The 19,703-nt window shown below is 40.4% G+C and overlaps 2 protein-coding genes across 11 annotated transcripts in view; one reads left to right on the top strand and one right to left on the bottom strand.

Moving 5' to 3' along the window:
• Nucleotides 1–850: 850 nt before the first annotated feature.
• The window catches only part of LOC144062630 (LIM/homeobox protein Lhx8), a 21,141-nt gene continuing 2,288 nt past the window's right edge, over nt 851–19,703 (bottom strand). Inside the window, exons 2-12 of one of the 8 annotated variants that reach the window (XM_077584201.1) lie at nt 19,503–19,688; nt 18,928–19,359; nt 17,266–17,417; nt 14,410–14,609; nt 11,418–11,550; nt 5,076–5,201; nt 4,700–4,821; nt 3,985–4,205; nt 2,465–2,568; nt 2,134–2,229; nt 851–2,023 (exon numbers count right to left, since the gene is read on the bottom strand). In XM_077584201.1, the coding sequence (XP_077440327.1) occupies nt 1,796–2,023; nt 2,134–2,229; nt 2,465–2,568; nt 3,985–4,205; nt 4,700–4,821; nt 5,076–5,201; nt 11,418–11,550; nt 14,410–14,441 (1,062 nt within the window). In that variant the 5' untranslated portion in view covers nt 14,442–14,609; nt 17,266–17,417; nt 18,928–19,359; nt 19,503–19,688 and the 3' untranslated portion in view covers nt 851–1,795. Of the gene's footprint in view, nt 2,024–2,133; nt 2,230–2,464; nt 2,569–3,984; nt 4,206–4,699; nt 4,822–5,075; nt 5,202–7,186; nt 7,435–7,740; nt 7,992–11,417; nt 12,498–12,576; nt 14,640–17,265; nt 17,418–18,927; nt 19,689–19,703 lie in introns of those variants that run through there. The other 7 variants (XM_077584206.1, XM_077584205.1, XM_077584202.1 and 4 more) reach the window with 7 other exon arrangements.
• Nucleotides 14,062–19,703, top strand: part of erich3 (glutamate-rich 3) — a 13,776-nt gene continuing 8,134 nt past the window's right edge. For 2 of the 3 annotated variants that reach the window (XM_077584193.1, XM_077584192.1), the window contains exons 1-9: nt 14,062–14,667; nt 15,293–15,386; nt 16,704–16,829; nt 16,932–17,003; nt 17,294–17,419; nt 17,605–17,751; nt 18,867–19,088; nt 19,213–19,393; nt 19,508–19,694. In XM_077584193.1, the coding sequence (XP_077440319.1) occupies nt 14,648–14,667; nt 15,293–15,386; nt 16,704–16,829; nt 16,932–17,003; nt 17,294–17,419; nt 17,605–17,751; nt 18,867–19,088; nt 19,213–19,393; nt 19,508–19,694 (1,175 nt within the window). In that variant the 5' untranslated portion in view covers nt 14,062–14,647. Of the gene's footprint in view, nt 14,668–15,292; nt 15,387–16,703; nt 16,830–16,931; nt 17,004–17,293; nt 17,420–17,604; nt 17,752–18,112; nt 18,303–18,866; nt 19,089–19,212; nt 19,394–19,507; nt 19,695–19,703 lie in introns of those variants that run through there. The other variant, XM_077584194.1, reaches the window with a different exon arrangement.

Raw genomic sequence — 19,703 nt, 5'->3', positions numbered from 1 at the left:
CTAGGATTTTACTAAACGTTATTTAACGTTTTTGGCAGTCAAAGAGTTAAGAAATGATGCTTTGCTTTACATTTTTTTTACTTGAGTTATTTTTTTTATTATATCGTCATATTATTTTCATTTTAGCGCGAGGATAAGAAAGTAGACCTTGTTCCTGTCTGACTCTGGTATCGCATTATCAGGTTGCTGTTAGCTAAAGCAATCTGTGTGGTTGGGGGCGGCCATTTGCAGGAGGCAGATAAAAACTGCCTGTTCATGTTTCCACGTCTGACCTCGTCGGAAATAGACAAGACGATTCTTCGCGGCAGCCATACTGGATGTATTTCATCTCGCATGTTGTTATTAAATCGTATTCATTGCTCTTCGGGCGCTTGCCATGTCGTCTGTTCAATATTTCTAAAAAAAACGATGACTCGTGTTCTCTGATTATTCTTTTGTCTTATGCGAGGGATGATAATGGTTGCTCATTATTGGTTGATGTATGTTTTGTGGAAGTGTACATTACAGTGATATATATTGTCATGTTTTGTAGCCTAGCTAGCTCGCCAGCTTGATCAGCCACTTAATCAACAAATGTCCCTTTATAGCCTTTGGCTCCATTTGATGTTTGTGCTGCTTCAGCCACGTATCGCTCACTTGCCCGTATAGTCTTGTTTACACTCTTTTGACTTATGAAGAGAAGCCTTTGATGTGACATGTTTTTGGTGGCTGCCGTTTCCCATTTGTAAAAGTGCACAAGGTTGTGGGTGATAATGTATCATTTTCTAGAAAAATATATATAGCTTTTTTTTTTTTTTAATGTTGTAAAAAATTAAATAAATCAAAAAAAATTGTAGTTATTCCTGTTCATCACTTTTGTTTGTGAAATTAGACATTTATTTTTCATTAAAGACACTCCACATACACACAATAAATTACATTTTCAGACCTTGTGATGCATCCCATTTGCACCTTTTGAGGGCTGCGTTGTGAGGAGGTTTTCGCAAATATTCAGCAAATTCAAGCAGGGAGGCTCCACGACATGACAGAAAATCAAACGTTTTGAGGCAGGTCACATGAATAATAATTCACACTTTGCGATGATCATAATCTTTTCACAACTGATCAGAATATCACAATACAGAAATGCGTTCAATCAATCATTGCATCATAAACTTAAGAAAGACCCCCCCTGAGGACAACAAAACCTAAAATGGCCTCCGGAAGGAAAATGCTAGCTAGCGACACGCTAATTGGCCACTTCATTAGGCACACCTGCACGAACTTATCCAGTGATTATCAAAGTGTGCTACTAGTAGCACCAGAAAAGAATCCATGCCTTAATACAGTTCAGTTGCGTTTCGGTTCACTACATTTGCATTTCATCTTAAACCATCTTTTATTAATGAAACGTCTCAATTTAATATCAATAAATGATGGCATCCTTGTGACTCAATGGCGCCCCCTGGCGGCCAACCTGGAATATTCACAGTGGTCCATTTGGGGCCTGTATTGAAGTAAAATGAAATGAAATGCAGAGAGGAGCTCCTACACATCCTACATAAAAGAAAAGTAGTACTTTGCCGCCATCCTGTGTCAATTATGAACCATTTTTAATAACGCAAATGTACTTTTAAAGTTCAACACAACCTAACTGTACTTATTGTACATTTAATTTAATGTACGTTTAATTTAGCAATTCTGTCGCGTGCCACTAGAGGGAGCCGGCGCACTTTGAGAATCACCAGCCCCCGCGCATGGCCATGTGACACACACGATCCGGAAAGTGGAAAATGCTGATTGCGGTGAGAAGCAGTCACTCGTATAGTAGTTCATAAAAAGCCTGGTGCTCACTGTCGATGAAAGAGTGCAGCGCCGACAGCATGGAACCTTCCGGACCCCCGTAGGTTGTGTACTGCAGCTCCTCGGGGGTGGGCGTGGGCGGGGCCAGGCGGGCGGGCTGCAGAGAGGTCAGGGCGGCGCCGGAGGTGTGGTTGGGGCTCACGTGCTTCTTGTGACGCGCTCGGCAGTTCTGGAACCAAACCTGCACAAGGAGGTCGGACTTTACGTTAATATAGTGACGCTACATGATAATATTTCATATTAATATTTATTATCGTGGTTGTTGTTTTTTTAATTTGCTATACGATGAACCTGTATGACTCTTCGACTCAGGCCCGTCTGCTCGGCCAGTTTCTGCAGCGTTTGAGCATCCGGGTTGTTGTCCTGGGCAAACTGCGCCTGCATCACCTTCATTTGCAAAAGACCAATTAAAAAAATATATACATACAAATAATATAACAACTATGAAATCAAAATCTGTACAAAATACATGATAGAAAATATTATATATTATTATATATATTATAGTATATAATATATAAACTATTTTATATAGCATATGACAAAAAAATATTCTATTAAATTCCACAACATTTAATTAATTAATAAGGCAAACTATATTTTTTTATTATTATTTTTTTACCTGCAGCTGGTCGGCAGTAAAGCTGGTCCTCGCTCTCTTGGATGGTTTGGGCTGGTTAATTTCTTGCTCGGTGGGCACGGCACCCTCCATATTTACACTGTTGCCTGCAAATATCATAATATAGTAAAGTTATTCATAATTTTTTTTTTTTTAAAGGGCACAAAATTTGAAAGAAAAAAAGTTGTATTTATAATCATGTTGTATTATTTTATATTATATGTAGTATCAGATTAAGCCTTCGAAAAATCAAAATATATAAAATATATATACTTTAGTACTAAGGGTGAGTAAGCGTCAATCAAAGTTCATCAATAGAATCACTTATTACTTAACTGACAACAAATTTAGCCAATGCTAAATGGTTAGCAATGTTAATTAGCACTCTAGTGATGACCATTTTGAGTCAACAAACGCTAACTACCATTCAGCTCACACATCATAAAGTGAATGAAAATCAGCTATTGAACCACTAGGTGGCGCACCAACACAAGAAATAAACTCAAAAGTGGAAATAATCGCAGAAACAATCTTTTTTTTAATGACTGCTTATTAACTTCGTTGTTGTTGAACAATGAAGATGTGAATTACAAATTCAAATCATTTGTCCAATCTTTGGGTGGAATGTTTGAATCTTTGGCTTATCTTGTAGGTTCTTATAAAGATTTTTATTTTATTTTTTTTTCAATTAAAAAAAAAAAAATCTAATATCAGCCTGCTGAATCCAATTATCAACTGCTTGTGTTAAACAAACATATCCGGCTGAGCCTAAAATAGAAATTATTGTAGATGACCTATCTGAGCGATCACTCTGAAATTCGATTGCAGCTGAATGCCAGTTAAAAAAAAAAAAAAATGACTACATTTTTTTTTATAAAAACGCAAGTAATTTTTTTCTAAATGGAGTTTTTGCGCTGCTTCCAAATCTACATTTTTTTTTCTCAAGCACATCAGGTTTTCATCATAATAATATAATATGGAATATAGTAATATATTTGTTCGGTTCAGCAACAGGTGGACCCCCCCCCCCCCCCCCCCGCAAAGGTCAACATAGGCAGGGAATCTTTATTTACAGTATATAGAGCATTTCATACACAAGGCCACTCAATGGGCTTTACATAGTTAAGAAACAACATTAAAAAAAGAAAGAAAATAATTTAAGACATTTAAAGTACAGAAAAGTACTTTAATAAAATTACTAAAAGAATACACAGTGCAAAAACATTTTTTTTTTTTAAATTGATTGTAGAAATGCTCTAAAAAACTTCATATATATATGGGGGGGGGGGGGGTCATTTACACCTGGGGCTAACTTCCCTTCTTTTGGCAACATGTTCCTTTTGTGTGCAGCATAACAGCTAAACGCTGCTTCGCCATGTTTGCTTTGAACACTATGTTTACAGTATATCGCCTTGAATCAGCAACGGATAGTAAAAATCGGTTTTGCACAAGCTTTTATCCGTCAAACTTCAAAACAAAAAACGGACTATCTGCCAAAGCCGGATATCATTTTCCAAAGTCACCTTTGTCGGCGGCCCGCTTGAGCTTGTCCAGCATGCAGTCGTAGTGGACCCTGCACAGGACCTTGTCCTCCACCAGGGCAAACTCCTCCCCGGTGGACAGCTGCCTCTTGCACGAGAAGCAGGCGAAGCACGCCAGGTGGTAAACGTTGCCTTTGGCGCGCCGCACCCAATCGCTGGCGTGGATGTGGCGGCCGCAGCACGCGCACCACGTGCCGAACCTTCTGCGCAAAAAACAAACAGCCGGTCCCATTTTTTACAGTCTTTGGATCGAACCCGCGACATCCCAGTCTCAGGGCGGACACTCTACCACTATGGGCCACTGGGCTGGGTATCGTGACCGTCATCGCAATTCATCAGGAAATGATTCAGTAGTGATGTCACATTTTTAAATATCCTGCATGTGTGAAAACAATAACACTAATAATTATTTTTAAAAATGTTATAATAATTATATAGTATAATAATAATAATTAAAAAAATGATATGCATATTGAATTCCCACTGCATTTCAGGTGCTGTAATTTTGCTGGTGTTCCCATACTGTGGTTATAAAAAGTCTACACACCCCTGTTCAAATGACCAGGATCAAATCATGTGACCTTATCACCTGTACAACTCAAACGATATATATATATTTTTTTATCTGTCCGGGAGCGGAAGTAAAAAATAAAACCAATTGAGATGATGTGATTGCAAAAGTGTACACACCCCATACCTGAAGTAATCCATCTTGCAGAAGACCTCCTTGTCCTTAATGTAGCAGCTGGTGTGGCCTCCCAGCGCCGCCTGGCACACGCTGCAGCAAAGGCAGCGCACGTGCCAGGACAGGTCGCTCACCTGCGTGTGTACACACACACACACACACACACATGCGCGTGCACACACATACACGCAAGGAAGACAACTGTTTATTTCTTTTCTGGGCCTGCGAGGCACAAATACTTGAATGAGCGCAAACACAATAAAGCTGCAATGAAAATGATAATGAAAATAAAAGACCTTGGCTTGATGTCAAGCCACCATTGCGTCATTGCACACACATCAACACGTCCTCCGCAATAATAACGCACAGCAATAATGGAAAAAAATACCTTTAATAAATATTTATCGACTATTTCTTGATTGCAGCTGGCGCACACGCACACACTGGAGGCGAGAAGAGGCTCAGTCGACATCGTCTGCAGGCTGGAGCCCACCTCGTCGTCCGCGACCTCCACCTGAGCAACACAAAACGGAAGATAACATTCACTTTAAAACTATTTTCTTCACACACACACACACAAAAAAAAAAAAAACTTCGGTACACCAGATAGATATATTTTTTTAAATAATATAAAAGTGACCTAATTTGAGGTTATTGTAAAAAAAAATTTTTTTTTTTAATTTTTAAAATTTATTTATTTATTATTACCTAAATTGGCTTTATTTATTCCTATTCTCATGGCAAAATTCAACATAAAAAGAGTAAAAATTATGACAAATCACATCAATTTTGGTGGACATTTGCATAAATAACCATTTTTGTCCACTTTCATCATACATTACTCCAACTTTTTTTTTTTTTAAACAATATTATATGAGTTTGTTTTTTTAAATGAATTTAAACACAAACGGCAAACTGCATTATTGTTTGATTTGTGCTCAACTTCAAACAAATAATTGCAAATTTGAAACAGAACAAAATGAAGTTGAATTGACTTCCAATGTCTCAATAGATGGACGTCATATTTTCAGATGAGTTATTGTGGTAAATGTCATCAATTAACATTGACATCGTATCTTTTGACAACAACTGAGTACATCTGACTTAAAAGCGGCAATTGAGTTTTGCTCAAAATGACACATTTTAAATTGACTTTAGTGCACATTGTTACAAATGTTGATTTTGTGGAACATATTTCCATCACTCTAATAAAGTGACAGTGAAAGTGATATATTATGAAGTATAATGTGGAATAAATGGATTTTATATGAAAAATGTAAATGACTCCTAATTTAAACCTCAAAATGGGAAAAAAAATCAGCAAACTTGTTATGAAACCATTTTTGAATATGAACGCAAGTTTATGTTGTTTTTAAAGCCTCCGTGCGTCTATCAGAGCAATTTGGTGAAAAATATTATCATCTTTACAGTCATATCATACTAAACCTTTGGTGAGAACTCTTTGACAGCATTTTCTAGTAAAAAGGGGAAAAAAAAAGAAAAAAAAGACGTGTACATGTTTAATGGATGGGATATTGCACTTTTAAATTAATTAAAACCATGTTTTTAAGTATAATTTCAGCTTCATAATGATAGCAGTTTTGCAGCAAAATATACACTTAAAAGAATGTCAATTAAACGTCAATGCATAAGTCAGTTTTTGGAAGAATAAGCACGTAAAAATAAGAATATTTGATGGAAAAGTATTATGTATTGGTAATTTATGCACCTTCATGTAGCTTAAAAGTCTTTCATCCTATACCTTCCTCTTAAATGTTGTCTTTAAAGGCACTCGTCAACTCTCTCGCAGCGAAGATCTCAAGCATTGCGTACATAAAGTCATGCGTTATAATTAAATATCAATAAAATGAGCATTCCCTTCAAACTGCTGGGTTAAAAACAACCCAATGTGGATTTAAAATTACTCATATTATTAAAAGTTTGGAGCTTGTCCTAATTTACAGTTACTTTAAAAAATATTTGCTTGTTTTAAAGATTAATTTAAAAAAGAAAAATGAGAGGGAAAAAAAACACCCAATCGTTTTATGGAGATAAAAACCGTCCCCCAAAAATTCAGTAGTGAAATGTTAAATAATTGAAAAAGTCTTGTCTTTGTCATTGTTTAAAAGTGAACTACAGGTAAAAAAAAAAAAAAACTGAAAATCTTCATGCCGATTTATAGCGCAATGGGATTTTTTCGTACAAAATATTTTGAGGTTTGAAAAGCCGTTGTACTTAATTGTAATTAATTAAAAAATGGCTCGTAATTATATAGCCTCAAAATGATATCAAATCAAGACAACTTTGCTGTAAAACTATTAGCATGTACACGAAAAGTCATTTTCGTCTCATTAAAGTTTTTTTGTTGTTACATGTTTTGGTTTTACTTGCGCTAAATCGTATATTTAAAAAAGAAAAAGAAAAAGAACATTTGCATTGCATCATATAGGATAAGTAAATAAACAAATAGAAAGTATATTTCTGCCTCGTCTTCCCTACCAGGGGTTCTCCCGCGTCCAAAATGTTGTCTTTGGAGTCCTCCCATGCGCACATGTCGCGCTTTCTGTTTAGATTTTCCTCTCGTTTGCCATCGTGTCGTCGCCGCGCGAGTGGTGCGTTCAATGACCCCCCGGCCTTCCGCCCGCTCGCCATAAATATCATCAGCTGCCCGCTCACTTGCTCACCATGACGACGCCAATTGCAAATTGAAGAGGAGTCATTACGTGGACAAACAGAACACACTTGAGGAGACACTAAGCTTTTTTTTCTTTTTACCGGTAAATGCTTACAATAAGTCCCTGCTAAAAGGGCGTTGATTTATTTAATAGCGGCGATTAAAAAAAAGTCAAAGTTGCCCAAAAAACGACAAACTGAAGAGGTCTCATTAACTGCTTGATTTTTAACGACGAGGAAAGGAAGGAGGAGTGGAAGCCCGCAGATTACAGGGGAGAGCAATTAGTCCTATTGAGCCAGCCAGGCCGGGGACCCGAGGCGGACCCCCAGCGTCCCGGTCCCCGTGCCAGGGGCCCTCCATCCCCCGGTCACGTCCTCACCTCCTCGCCGGAGCTTCCAGCCAGGATGCAGCGTTGAACTTTGGCCTCCCTTTTCCAGCGCATGTCTGTTGCTTCTTCTTCTTCTTCTTCCTCCCGCAAACTAATCCTTCCCGAGGGAGGATCACAATTCATATTTCATATTTCATATGTCACCTTTAGCCACGCCCGCCCACCAAGCAATCCCCTGCCTGCCTGTGTGGTTTCCTTGCAAGAGTGCAAAGAAGAAAAAGTGATACCGCAGGGAACAAGTGCTGCAAGGACGAGAGAGAGAACAAAATTATGTTGTTGTTTTTGAGCAGTTTTGTGGTGAGGTATGACATTTTATTTTATGTATTTATTTGGTGTGAATAAGAGTTTTTTTCTTTTTTGGTGGGGGGCGGGGGGGGGGGGCTATGTGAGAGTTTTAGAGAGTGCAAAAGATTTTGTTTAGTGTGAGTTTAGTGTGAGTGAGAGTTTTCTATGTGGCAGTGAAAGTTTTTTTTTCTGTGTATGAGTTTTTGTGTGAGTATAATGTTTTTTGTTGTTGAAGCTTTTGTGCATATGAGTTTTTTTCCTCGGAGTCTTTTTAATTAGTTAAATACAGTTTTTTTTGTGGCTGCATGTGAGAGGTTTTTATTTCGTGAGAGTTTTTTCTATGAATAGTTTTTGAGTGGTGAAGTATGAATTTTTTGGTGACAGTAACTGATTTTCATTTTGTGAGTTATTTTGGAATGAGTTGTTTTTTAAATTATGTGCATGAGTTGTGTGAGAGTTTTTTTGCTGATGCGGGGGATATTTTACAGTTCTTTGATTTTGATGGCTGTCAACGTTTTTTTGTGGGTTGTGTATAATTTTTTAGCATGTGCGTGTGAGTGAGTGGGAGAGAGTGAGAGTGTGTGTGTGAGAGAGAGAGAGCTTTAATGTATGTGAGTTTTTAAAATGAGTTAAATATAACAGTTTTTGTGGCTTAATGTGAGATTTTTTCATTATGTGAGAGTTTTTTTTTTCTACTAAGAATAAGAGTTTTTGAGTGATCGGTGAATTTTTTGGTGCCGGCAGAGTTTTGTGAAAGTGAGTGTTATCTCTGATGGCGTTTTTTGTTTTGTTTGTTTGTTAAATGTGAGAGTCCAGTTGTGTGAGAGGTTCTTATTTCTGTGAATAAGAGGGGTCAAGTGTGAGTTTTTGGTAACTGTGAGAGGTTTTCATTTATGTGAGAGTTATTGTGGAGAGAGTGTTTTTGAAAAGCTTTTTGTTAGATTGCACATTTTGTGTGTTATATTGGTGAGGTGAGTTTTTTTTTTTGGGTGTGTGGAAACAAAAAAAGTAAAAAAATTCAGCCCCACTAAAAAATGAAAAGTAAAAAGTGTGAGTTTCTTTCAGTAAGAATAGGAGTTTTTTTTGGGGTGTGTGTGTGAGAGTTTTTATTTTTCAACCGCAGTTTTTTGCGGAAAATGCTTGTTGGCGATACAGTGGACCCCAATGGACAGTTTTTGGGGCCCCTTGTGTCAACATAAGGTGTAGATAAAGCGCTACAATTAGTTAAATTTTTTTGTACTGCAGGCTTAAGTACAATTAATAACCCATTCGAGTTGGGGATTCGCTAATTAAACGATAAAGCGAAACAAGATACGAGAAAACATAAAGTCCGCAAAACGATAACAAATTGCGAAGTTTTTTCCCCCTCTCTATTGCCTTGCAGGAGGTCTCAACCTGCATGAGCCTCCGTATCGGATCATCTCAGGAGAGCGTTGGCAGTCCTAGCGTGCCTCCTGGAAGATGTGTCGCGTTCCGGCCGGCGACAATGAAAGCTTTTCCATCAGATAGCGCGCGCGCGCACGCACCCCCCCGCCATGCACGCGCCCTACAAAAGCCTCGCTGGGGTCAAGAGGTCAAAAAGTGACAAAATCAAGTGTTTTATCATCAAAAGAGCAGACGTAAAGACATCGTCACCAGCTCGCGTTGCACATAAAAGCCCGCATGTTGCCCAGATGCCAATCGGCCCGCGAGGAGCGTTTTGCGTGTTCTGCTTGCGTTTTTGCGGGTTATGGAGCGGACGGAAACAATGTCAACAAAAAGTCCTCAGACTGCCTCGTGACATCACGTCTGGATGCTGCCGTGTGTCACGTTATCAACACTCCTGCAGCCAGCAGAGGAAGGAAGGAAAGTGTCAATAAAAATGACATGTATGGGTGGACGAGGACTTGCAACCACATGAGGGTATGCGGGCATCAGAGCCAGTTTGTCGATTTTCTCGAAAGCAGAGTTAATTTGCACCTGAGCTTGATTAACTCCAGACCGGTTGGGAGTTACGTTCAGTTAAGTTGGTCAAGACATCTGAAAAGGCTCGCAAAAGGCAAGTCAAGGACCGATGAGAAATAAAAGAAGTGACACGTTTCAGTCTGGAAAGGGTTAGAAAGCCATTGGTTAAGAATGCCGAGATCCACGGTGAGAGCCGTTAGAATGGAGAGCGCCGGCCTCCGGGAGGAGGTCACAAAGGAAGCTAGGACAGCGTCTAAAAAACTGCACGCCTCCCCCGCTTCAGTTAAAAACATGGAGTTTCTAACAAGACCATTTGTCATTTAAATCGAATAGATTAAAAACAAATTTATTTTCAGAATTTTCCCGCCATTCTTGACCATGTGCCCCCATTTTGAATAAATAAATAAATAAATAAATCAAAAACAGTGAGATTCCAATAAAATGCTTGTATTTACATATTTCTTTGAGTTAAAAGGAAGTTTAGGGGCTGTTATTCATATTAACGCCTTCACACACATTTTTTCTGCTGGGCAAAATTTCTTTTTTGTGTGTGCTGATTTTTACTCTTTTCCGACATAAGAACAACGTGGAATTTTTGTGGGGTTATGATTTTTAGTTGTTATAGTGGACGGCCGGTTAATATGGCTGGAACGTGTTGCAAACTTACCACGCTTATATGCAACATTTTAAGCACAAACATCATGCAAAACAACTTGCGATTGGTTAGTTAAGATCCAATCATGAACCAGAAGTGTTGACATCATCCAAATTATATTTTATTGGTTTAGACACAGCAAACATGTCATGTCCACTGGGACCATCTATGGGTCTCAAGGGGTTAAAAATGTGTGAGATTTCAGTAAAATGTATAGCATTGCTACTATTTGCACATTTGGTGTTTCAGTAAAAAAAATTAAAGGATGTTTAGGGGCTGTTATTCATATTAAAAATGCTCACTGAATTTTCCCGCCAATTTTGACAGCGCTGCCATTTTGAATTTTTTGAAAAGCACAACTTTTCAAAAGAGAATACCGTCACATAAAACAACATTTGTTAGCATTTCCTGACACCAATTAACCTTTTTACATATGCCGCCAATTTTTCTTTTCCACCGTTCCAAAATTTCCAAGAATACTGCGCATAATCATTATTTCATATTAAAACCCTCAGAAAGCTCAAAGGTAGCATTATCAACACCTCTCAAAACCGGAGTACCTGATATTAAGGGGGCTCAACCCAACAATGAGAAGGATCCTGTATAACTTCGAAGGCGAAAACCACTAAAGACAAAAAAGAATATCAAGGCTCAACCTGAATAAATCCGCAGACTTTTCGGAGAATAATCTACAGACTAACTAAAGTTGAACTTTTTGAAAGGCGTGTGTCTCGTTGCATCTGGCATAAATGTAACACAGCATTCCCGAAAAAGAATATCATACCCAAAAGGTGAACATGGTGATGGTGGCGAACTGGTCACGGGGGCTGCTTTGCTTCGTCAGGACCTGGACGACCATCCTGAGGGAGAACGTTCGGCCATCGGTTTGTAACTTCAAGCTGAAGCTCGCTTGGGTTCTGCAAAACAAAAGACCAAAAAATCTCAATATAGCTGCCATTCGGTGAGCGCGTGAGAGTTCTTCCTCCAAGCGAAGAGCATTTGACCTCTGAAGCTCTCCTTAATGTGTTCTTTCCACAGACTTAATTGAAATCAGGTCGACAGGTTGGATTACAATTGACGCTCGCAGATTAGCGTGACCTTTTCTCCTTGCTGTAAATGGCGACTCATTGAACGTGAAAGGGAGGAGTGGTTGGGTGAGGTGGGGGTGGAAATCACAGCAGTAAAAATGGCAGTGGGCTGAAAAAGGGGCCTGATTGCGCCGGGACGGCGCAAGTGAGAAGCAGCATGCTAGGCCCCAATCAGGGCCACAAGGGGTGGTGGGGTGGGAAGGCTGGGGGGTGCTCTTATCAACAAGTAATGGCCCACTTGACAATCACACAGCCACAAAACGGCTCGATTTAACGCTGATTGCAAAAACTCAACCCCCCTCCTTCCATCACCAAAAACCGGACCCCCAGAGATCTTCCCCGTCGACAGCCGGGAATCTTTTTTTCCCCTGAATGGAATTTATAATCATCCCTCTTCTTTTTGGTGGCTAATTGTTATTTTAAGGCTTGCCGACTTGATTACGGTGTTTAGCGGGCCCAAGCGTATCTGTCTCAATTTCCACCAGCCTCAACTGCTTGTTGCCTGATGTTTAAATGGGCCTTCGCACCTCGCACACGGGAACTATGCCAGGTTACGCTCGGTGTTCGGAAGTAACAAAATACAAATACAGTAATCACCCTCCATGAAATGCCAGATTTAAATACTCTCTAGGCATGTTTTTATAGCATTTACGGCACTTCATTTAAAAGAAAAAAAGTTGTAATGCATTTTAAAAATAGTATATATCGAGAGAGAGCAAGAGGAATGGATAACTTGAGACAAACAGCATAACCTTGTACAGATACCACTATATATTTACAATAAACAAAACCTGTTTTTCTGAATTTTACAATATACATCAATAATCATGCCCAAAGAAAGATTATAAAATGAACCTCCTGTCGTTGAATAGGCATAAGAAGCAGGATTGATCAATAATCAACAAAAACTAGGCAGATCTGAAAAAAATACTCCCGTTTACACTCTTCTTCTTTTGAATTAAGTGGAAAACAATAAGTGTTACGCCATCTAGTGGTCGTGCAGTTGATTACCATCCAATATAAACAAGCGTTAGACCAAAAATAATTATTAACTTGTAACGCGCGGTGGCTGATCAGCCTTGGACGGCGCAGCTGGGTAGCAAAAACTGGAGAGCAACAAAGGAACTGGAAGTCCACAGGTTTACTTTATTAAAAGGAAACCAAAACAGTTGTCCTTTCGCCGCTACCACGTCACGAAGAGCGTTCACATCCACGCCGTCAAATACATTGATGGCCAAAACGATCAAGTGATGCATAGACACAAGAAAAACAAGGAGGGGCGAACTGCAGATTGTTACAAACTTTACAAAAAATAAAATCAGAACTACTGGGTGATCTTTGTAAACGATACTATTATGCTAATGAGTATTTTAAAATTAACTGTTTATATGTGTTGTTCCCTCATTTTGTATTCAAATATTTGATGCTATTCGTTCCAAATTGATCGCTAGCATTAAGCTAATTGGACGTTCCTATGGCAACGCTATTAATACACAAAGTGTCATTCTCTTTGACAGTCAACTTCAACTGGAAGTGGCAATAATATAAGTTTATGAATTTGGTCATGGAACTAATTAAACTCGTGAGTCAACGTACCATTGTACTGACATTTGGCAAAATTGCATCTCAAGAAGGAAACGTGGCTTTACTCACTGGTGAAGGTTGGTACCGGAAAGAAAGAAAGAAAAAAAAAATCTATTTGGCAAATGCACTAAGGTTGAGATAATGCTACAAACTACATTTTATTTTCAGAAAATACATTAAATATTCTGAAATCCTGGATTGAAAGCTTAAAGTTAACTTTTAATGAATTTGCTGGCGATGTAATGGTTTTATCAATTCATCAACATTTCACTAACAAAACTAAAGTTTTGTAATTTCCCTTATGTCCACTAGAGGGCCTTGGAGGACCTGCAATCTTAAACCGTGTAATCACTCATGCTGGTGAAGAATGTTTGTAGTTTTTTTTTTTTTTTAATCGAGGTCGGAAAATCCATTGTTTTAAGAAAAATTTAAGATTTAAGAAAAAGATGACTGTTGTGGGATTGTTTCTTATTAATTTGTCACGCATTTATGTATTTTGGCGTGTTTTGACCTTTCTATAATAATAATAATAATAGTTGTAGTAGCAGCAGCAGTAGTAGTCGTAATAAAACTAATAATTACATCAATTTCAGTTAGATATGATACAGTAATCATCATCAAGAGTTATTATATATGATTAATGCTAGTAAAATAAGTCAGTTACACATATTTGAGAACAGCACAACTGTGCCATGTACATCATCTGCAATCAAAATTGATCTAACAACATGTAAAAATTGACAAATTCATCAAACTCACCCGAGATGTTGATTAACGTGCGCATACACGTTTGCAACTTAAACAGTTTTGCTCCGACCATCATTGAGAATGACTTTGAAATGTGATTGGTTAAAGACAATGTCCCATTGATCATATTTTATAGTTGAAGTTTCAGTTTACATTGATCAACACTGATGATTCTGAGGGATCTGATTGGACACACAAAAAAATCCAACATCCAAATAAAGGTACTGGAAGACAAAGACAAAATGGTACCAATATTAGAATTAAAGTTGCAAAAGTAGGTCAGTGCTTGTGGTGTCTAGTTTGATGCCAGTGGGCCTGCGCGCGCGTGTGCGTGTGTGCGTGTAAGTGGAAACCAGCCTGGTTGGCAGCATTGTCACGTGGTCTCCCATGGCAACCACCCAGTGTCACCGCTTGCACTCCAGGAGAAGTCAGGCAGCAACTCCGGTCGGAATCAGAAGAGAATTTGGTGCTCTGTCTCAACTCTGCCGAGTTGAGTCTCCGGGCCGTCTCGCCTGGCGTGCACAGGCCGCCGCCGCCGCCGCCGCCGGCTCTGCCAGCTGGAACATTTGAAGCAGACGGAGAGCCAACCGGCACCATGAGTCACTTCAACCCGGGGTACGTGCTGCTCCATTTTGCTACTCAATTTTGGTCATTTGACTTACTACAGCACACATCCACTTTTTACTATGTTGTAAGATCAGATATGTGTCTAAAAACAACAACAGGGTATCCAGCCTAACAAATAGCAGCTAGATGTTGATATTGATTTATGATTAAAACATTTCCGTCCATTTGCAAACAATGGTTTGAACTGGAAATCAAAATGTGGAAGAGCCAAAACGGGCAGATACCAAAAAGGAAGACTGGCGTGAATGACAGCGTCAAAGCCAACAAAGGATGTGAACTCATGCTTCAATTATAACAAGCATCTCAAAAAGAGAATCCAGCCATCAAGAGAAGCAGAGCGCGACACGATATCACATAAAAGACAATCCAGGTGCACAATAGAGAGGCGGACGGGGTCAAGTGTGTCATCTCTTCAAATGCCTGCGTGTAATCAGACACCTGGGAGAGAAAGGAAAAAAAAACGACAGCTAAAAGATCTTGATTAAAAAAAAACAACTACTGAACAAACAGGGATGCTCCGTTACAAAAAGTTTCTATTTATAGTAGGCTGATGCAAAAATGTGCTTCCCAGGATTGTTTAGCATTTTGTTTTGTTTTGTCTTTCTTGCCGCAGGCTGATTTCAGCCTACAACAGCCTGACGGACAAACACCTGACCGGCTACTTCAGCAGTACTCGCATCAGGAGACACTTGCATGGAGCCGGGCTGGTACGTCATAACAACAACAACAAAAAAAAGTCACATGGATATTCTTAGTTTATGTCGCTACAACTATTTTACAAATATAGCAGTGCCTTAACTTATGAGCGTACAAGTTGGGCGAGACTCTCTTCCACGCCTACTATTTTATTCTATCTCACATTTATTGTGGGTGTAATTCCACAATCAGCCACTGGATGGTGGTACACTTATGTCTGCTACAGTGTAAATTTAAAAGAAGAAGAGTGTAAACAGTATTTTCAAGCGCAACCACTGTTCTGAATATATGACTGGATAGCCGATAAGGCCAAGACTTTTGAAGCCGCGAGGCCGCCATATTGCTCCTCCCAAGAATGGTTCTCGGCATACCGTCCTATACATTTACAGTATCCAAATTGGAGAACATTTGAGACGGTACTTAGTAGAAACAGCATGATTTATGCAGTTTTAAATTTGTTAAACATCAACAAGAGGACATTTTACAACTTGTCTTAAATGCAGGTATAAGTTATATGCTTTAAGATGTTTGCAGGAGAAAAAGGAACCGAGTGATCAAGGAAAAAGGGGGTCCTCAAAGCAGCACATACCGTCCACTTGTCAATTTTTATTTTTACTTGTTAATTTTTATTTTTACTTGTTAAAAAAAAAAAGTGACCACCCCGCCTCCCGGCCCTGTACTAACTGCCTTACGAGCTGTATATGGCTAATCTGTATGTATATTGAATAGGTTATACAGTAGTCTGCTTGCGAGATGGGAGGAGCAAGATGGCCGCCCTGTCGCTTCAACGGCTTGCACGGGCGTGTATCGGCTGTCCAGTCATATATAAGATATAAGATAATTGAATGTCAAATTTTCAATCCTGCTTCTTTTTTTTTTTTTTTTTTTTGCAAACTACGGCCATCATTTTTAACACTCTTTGACTGCCAAAAACGTTAAATAACGTTTAGTAAAATCCTATGGAGGAGTGCCAAAGACGTTAAAAGACGTTTGTTTCAAAACAGAGGTGAAACTAACCATTTTCTGTTGTTGATTACTGAAGAACGGAATAAGGTAGAAACAAACTTTTTTTTTCTGATGAAAGATGAGAGTCCAATCTTTCATTTGGTAGTATGTGTGTTTCCATAGTCCAAACACATAATTTTCTATGGACCTTGAAAGATCAGTCAAAATGCTTAAAATCGGCTGGCACTGTGAACAACCCGTTTCTGAAAAGGTCTGGCAGTCAAAGAGTTAATGCATATCGTGAAAACTTGTTTATTTCCCACCAACATCTTTTGAGTTGTATTTCAGCTGGCAAGAGTGTCGTAAACGGTTTTTGCCTTTAGATCACCAGGAGTGGCCGCATCGTTCCAGACAAGGAGTACAAGCACAAGCTACTCCAGAGGGCCCACCAGAGACATGTCAGGGAGTGCCTGGCCCAGGCCATTTTCCTGAAGGTGCTGGAGATGGAGGTGGGTTGGAACACGGTGTTCCGGACACAAAAAAGCGATTCGGGCACTGTGAGCGTCGTGCGGCATAATGAGCCATGCTAATTTGCTCCCCTCCGCTCGCAGCGTCTCCATCAGATGGAGATAAAAAGAAAACTGGAGGAGTTTGCCAGGAGGGAGCGAGTGCACAAGATGAAGGTGAGTCATTTGCATGTCAATGCTCATGCTTCGTGATGACTTGATTTGGAACACGTAGCGTGAAAGCGCCGGGTTCGTTCCAGACCCACTCAAGACAGGTGAAAATCCGTAACATACGAGTCCATATAAAAAGCATTTTAAACATTGTTTTACTGCTTCCACATGCTTTAAACATAATACGGTGTACCATATCATTTGCATTATTGAACCTCAAAAACATGGTGTGATTGTCAAGGAAGAAGAATATCTAAGCATGACATACCGTACTACAATACACTCTGATTTGGAAGGTGGCGCGCACAAAGCGATTTGAAGAAGATGTCCAAATGATGTCACCACGTCCACCTAAGGGTGCGAGGGCTGTCCGGAAGCAGCACTCAGGACCTGTGGGCGGCCATTATGGATCCTCAGAATCTGTGAGTCCAAACAGACGTGGTATTTATCAGCTCAGCCCCAAAACACACTGTACACACTTTTACTTCTATTATGACATAAGGTTGATTTCCCCTTTTAACAGAAAGACTTCCACATAAGTACACCATACAATCGTACCTATGACTAAAATGTAAAAATGAGTGTGTGGTTCTGTGCATGTACGCAGCCATGTTCATCTCGACCCAACACAGCTCCAGGAAAGATGCAGCGGCCCGTGCGCCTGAAGCCAATCCACGGCGGCAACAATAAACGCAGCTCCCCTCACAGGGTCAACGAGGCGTTCAGTGACAACCAGCCGCCGTTCGACTGCACCGTGAGGCCAAACCCAACAATCATGTGACTGCTTTTAAAGGGGAAGTCAACCGTAAACATTTCTTGACAATGATAATATATGTGATCTCATGAGTCTAAACATGACATTCTGATTAATATTACATTTGTGGAATATTAGTTTTTATCCATCTCAGGGGGCGGCCATTTTGCCACTTACTGTTGACTGAAGATGACATCACAGTTGCTCAGGCTCAGGCAACGACCAATCACAGAGACCTGAGCAAAACTGATGTCATCTTCAGTCAACAGTAAGTGGCAAAATGGCCGCCCCCTGAGATGGATAAAAACGGCTGGATTTTTTTTGCTGAATCCAAATTCCACTAACACAATATAAACCAAAATACCGTATTTAGACTAGTGGGGCTGCATAGAAAATATTTTTGTCAATTATTTTCTGAGGGGTTGACTTCCCCTTTACCACATTCACTCCCAGCTATTTTCACTGAAGCAACCCTCTTCGCTCCCGGCAATTTTGGATTTTGACTGATACCCAAAGAAAGATTAGAGTCTCTTCCTTCATCAGGAAAAAAAGTATGTTTCTGTCTGTTTCCGTTTTTTGCAGCAATTAGCATTAGAATATAGCTAAGTTTCATCATTATTCACAAATGGGTTCAAAACTGTGGGGGAAAGAGCTTTTTGCAACATGGCCCTGTTTGATCTCTTATACTCTGCTGCCACCTGCTGGCCGTTTTTGTAATAACTACCATTGCTTCAAGCATTCCCTTCAGTTCAAAGGCTGCATCAAAGCCTTCTGTATGCTCTAGCATAAAAAAAAATCGTGTAAATGTGTTTTTGGGACCATGGCAATATTTGAAATAGAACGTTTTTATACGTTTTTGGGAGGAAATGAGTTAAAGTGGAGACAGCATAATAGCATTTCCAAACACAGTAGACGTGCTTTGCTAGTCAAAGTTGCCTGGAACAAGTTTTGCTCTGACCGACCAATCAGAAGACAGAAAAAGGAAGACGTCATTTGAGGACCAATTTGAAATCGAATTGGTTAAAGAAACAACCCCGTTGCTAATATGTTTGAATTGACTTGGGTCCAATGTACAGCACTGAACATTCATCACGCGGCTTTCTCGCCCCCGCCAGATGGACAGCGAGTCCAGGAGGCACGAGCCCACCGCTTGGGATCCCCCGCCGGGCGGCTCACCTTACTACCTGCCGCTCATCAACAACGTCGTGACGCCGCTGCCTCCTGCCACCAAGAGGAAAGCCAGGGGCCCTGGCTGCGCGCCCAGCGGCACTCCCAGTCTCAGGGGCCGACGACGACTGCGCCCCGCCACCACCTCCGCTGCAATGGCCGCCAACCAGGTCTAGTTAGCACGTTGTCTGTGAAAAGTGTGATCGATATATCAGAACGGGGTGGCGTCATTTTTTTCATGGCGTTTCGGCGTAAGCTCGGAAAGCATCAAGCAAGTGTGTGGTGCGACTACAGGAGCAGCCCCTCCTGAGGACCGGTGTGCCCCAGAGCAAAGTGCAGGTCACCATGGTGTATCATGGCAAATCTGTGCATCTCTCCCACGACTCGGAGGACCCGAGGGACGAGGTCAAAGTGTTTCAGCAGCACTGCGGAGGAGAGAACCTGTGCGTGTACAAGGGCAAGCTACGTGAGGGAGGTCAGTGAGGGCAATCAGAAAGAAATACCGTTCACAATGATGTTATTGTGCGATTGAAATGTCACGTATCCAAAGAGAAACGCATTTCCTCCTTGCCCGCCGTTCTCACCTCAGAGACGTTCCAGTTCGCGTCGAGGCGACATCGAGGTTTTCCCTTCAGCTTGACCTTCTTCCTGAACGGGCTGCAAGTGGAGCGCCTCAGCTCGTGCTGCGAGTTCAAGCACAGGCGAGGCCCCCGGCTGGGCGGCAGGCACGGACACTTCGGCTTCTACGCCGTAGAACGGGCCTCGCCGTGCTACAAGTGAGGAAA

Source organism: Vanacampus margaritifer, chromosome 13 (genome assembly GCF_051991255.1).
Source record: "Vanacampus margaritifer isolate UIUO_Vmar chromosome 13, RoL_Vmar_1.0, whole genome shotgun sequence".
In the NCBI taxonomy this organism is placed as follows: Eukaryota; Metazoa; Chordata; class Actinopteri; order Syngnathiformes; family Syngnathidae; genus Vanacampus; species Vanacampus margaritifer.
Note: the sequence above shows the minus strand (reverse complement) of the source record. Positions and strands in the feature narration are given on the sequence as shown.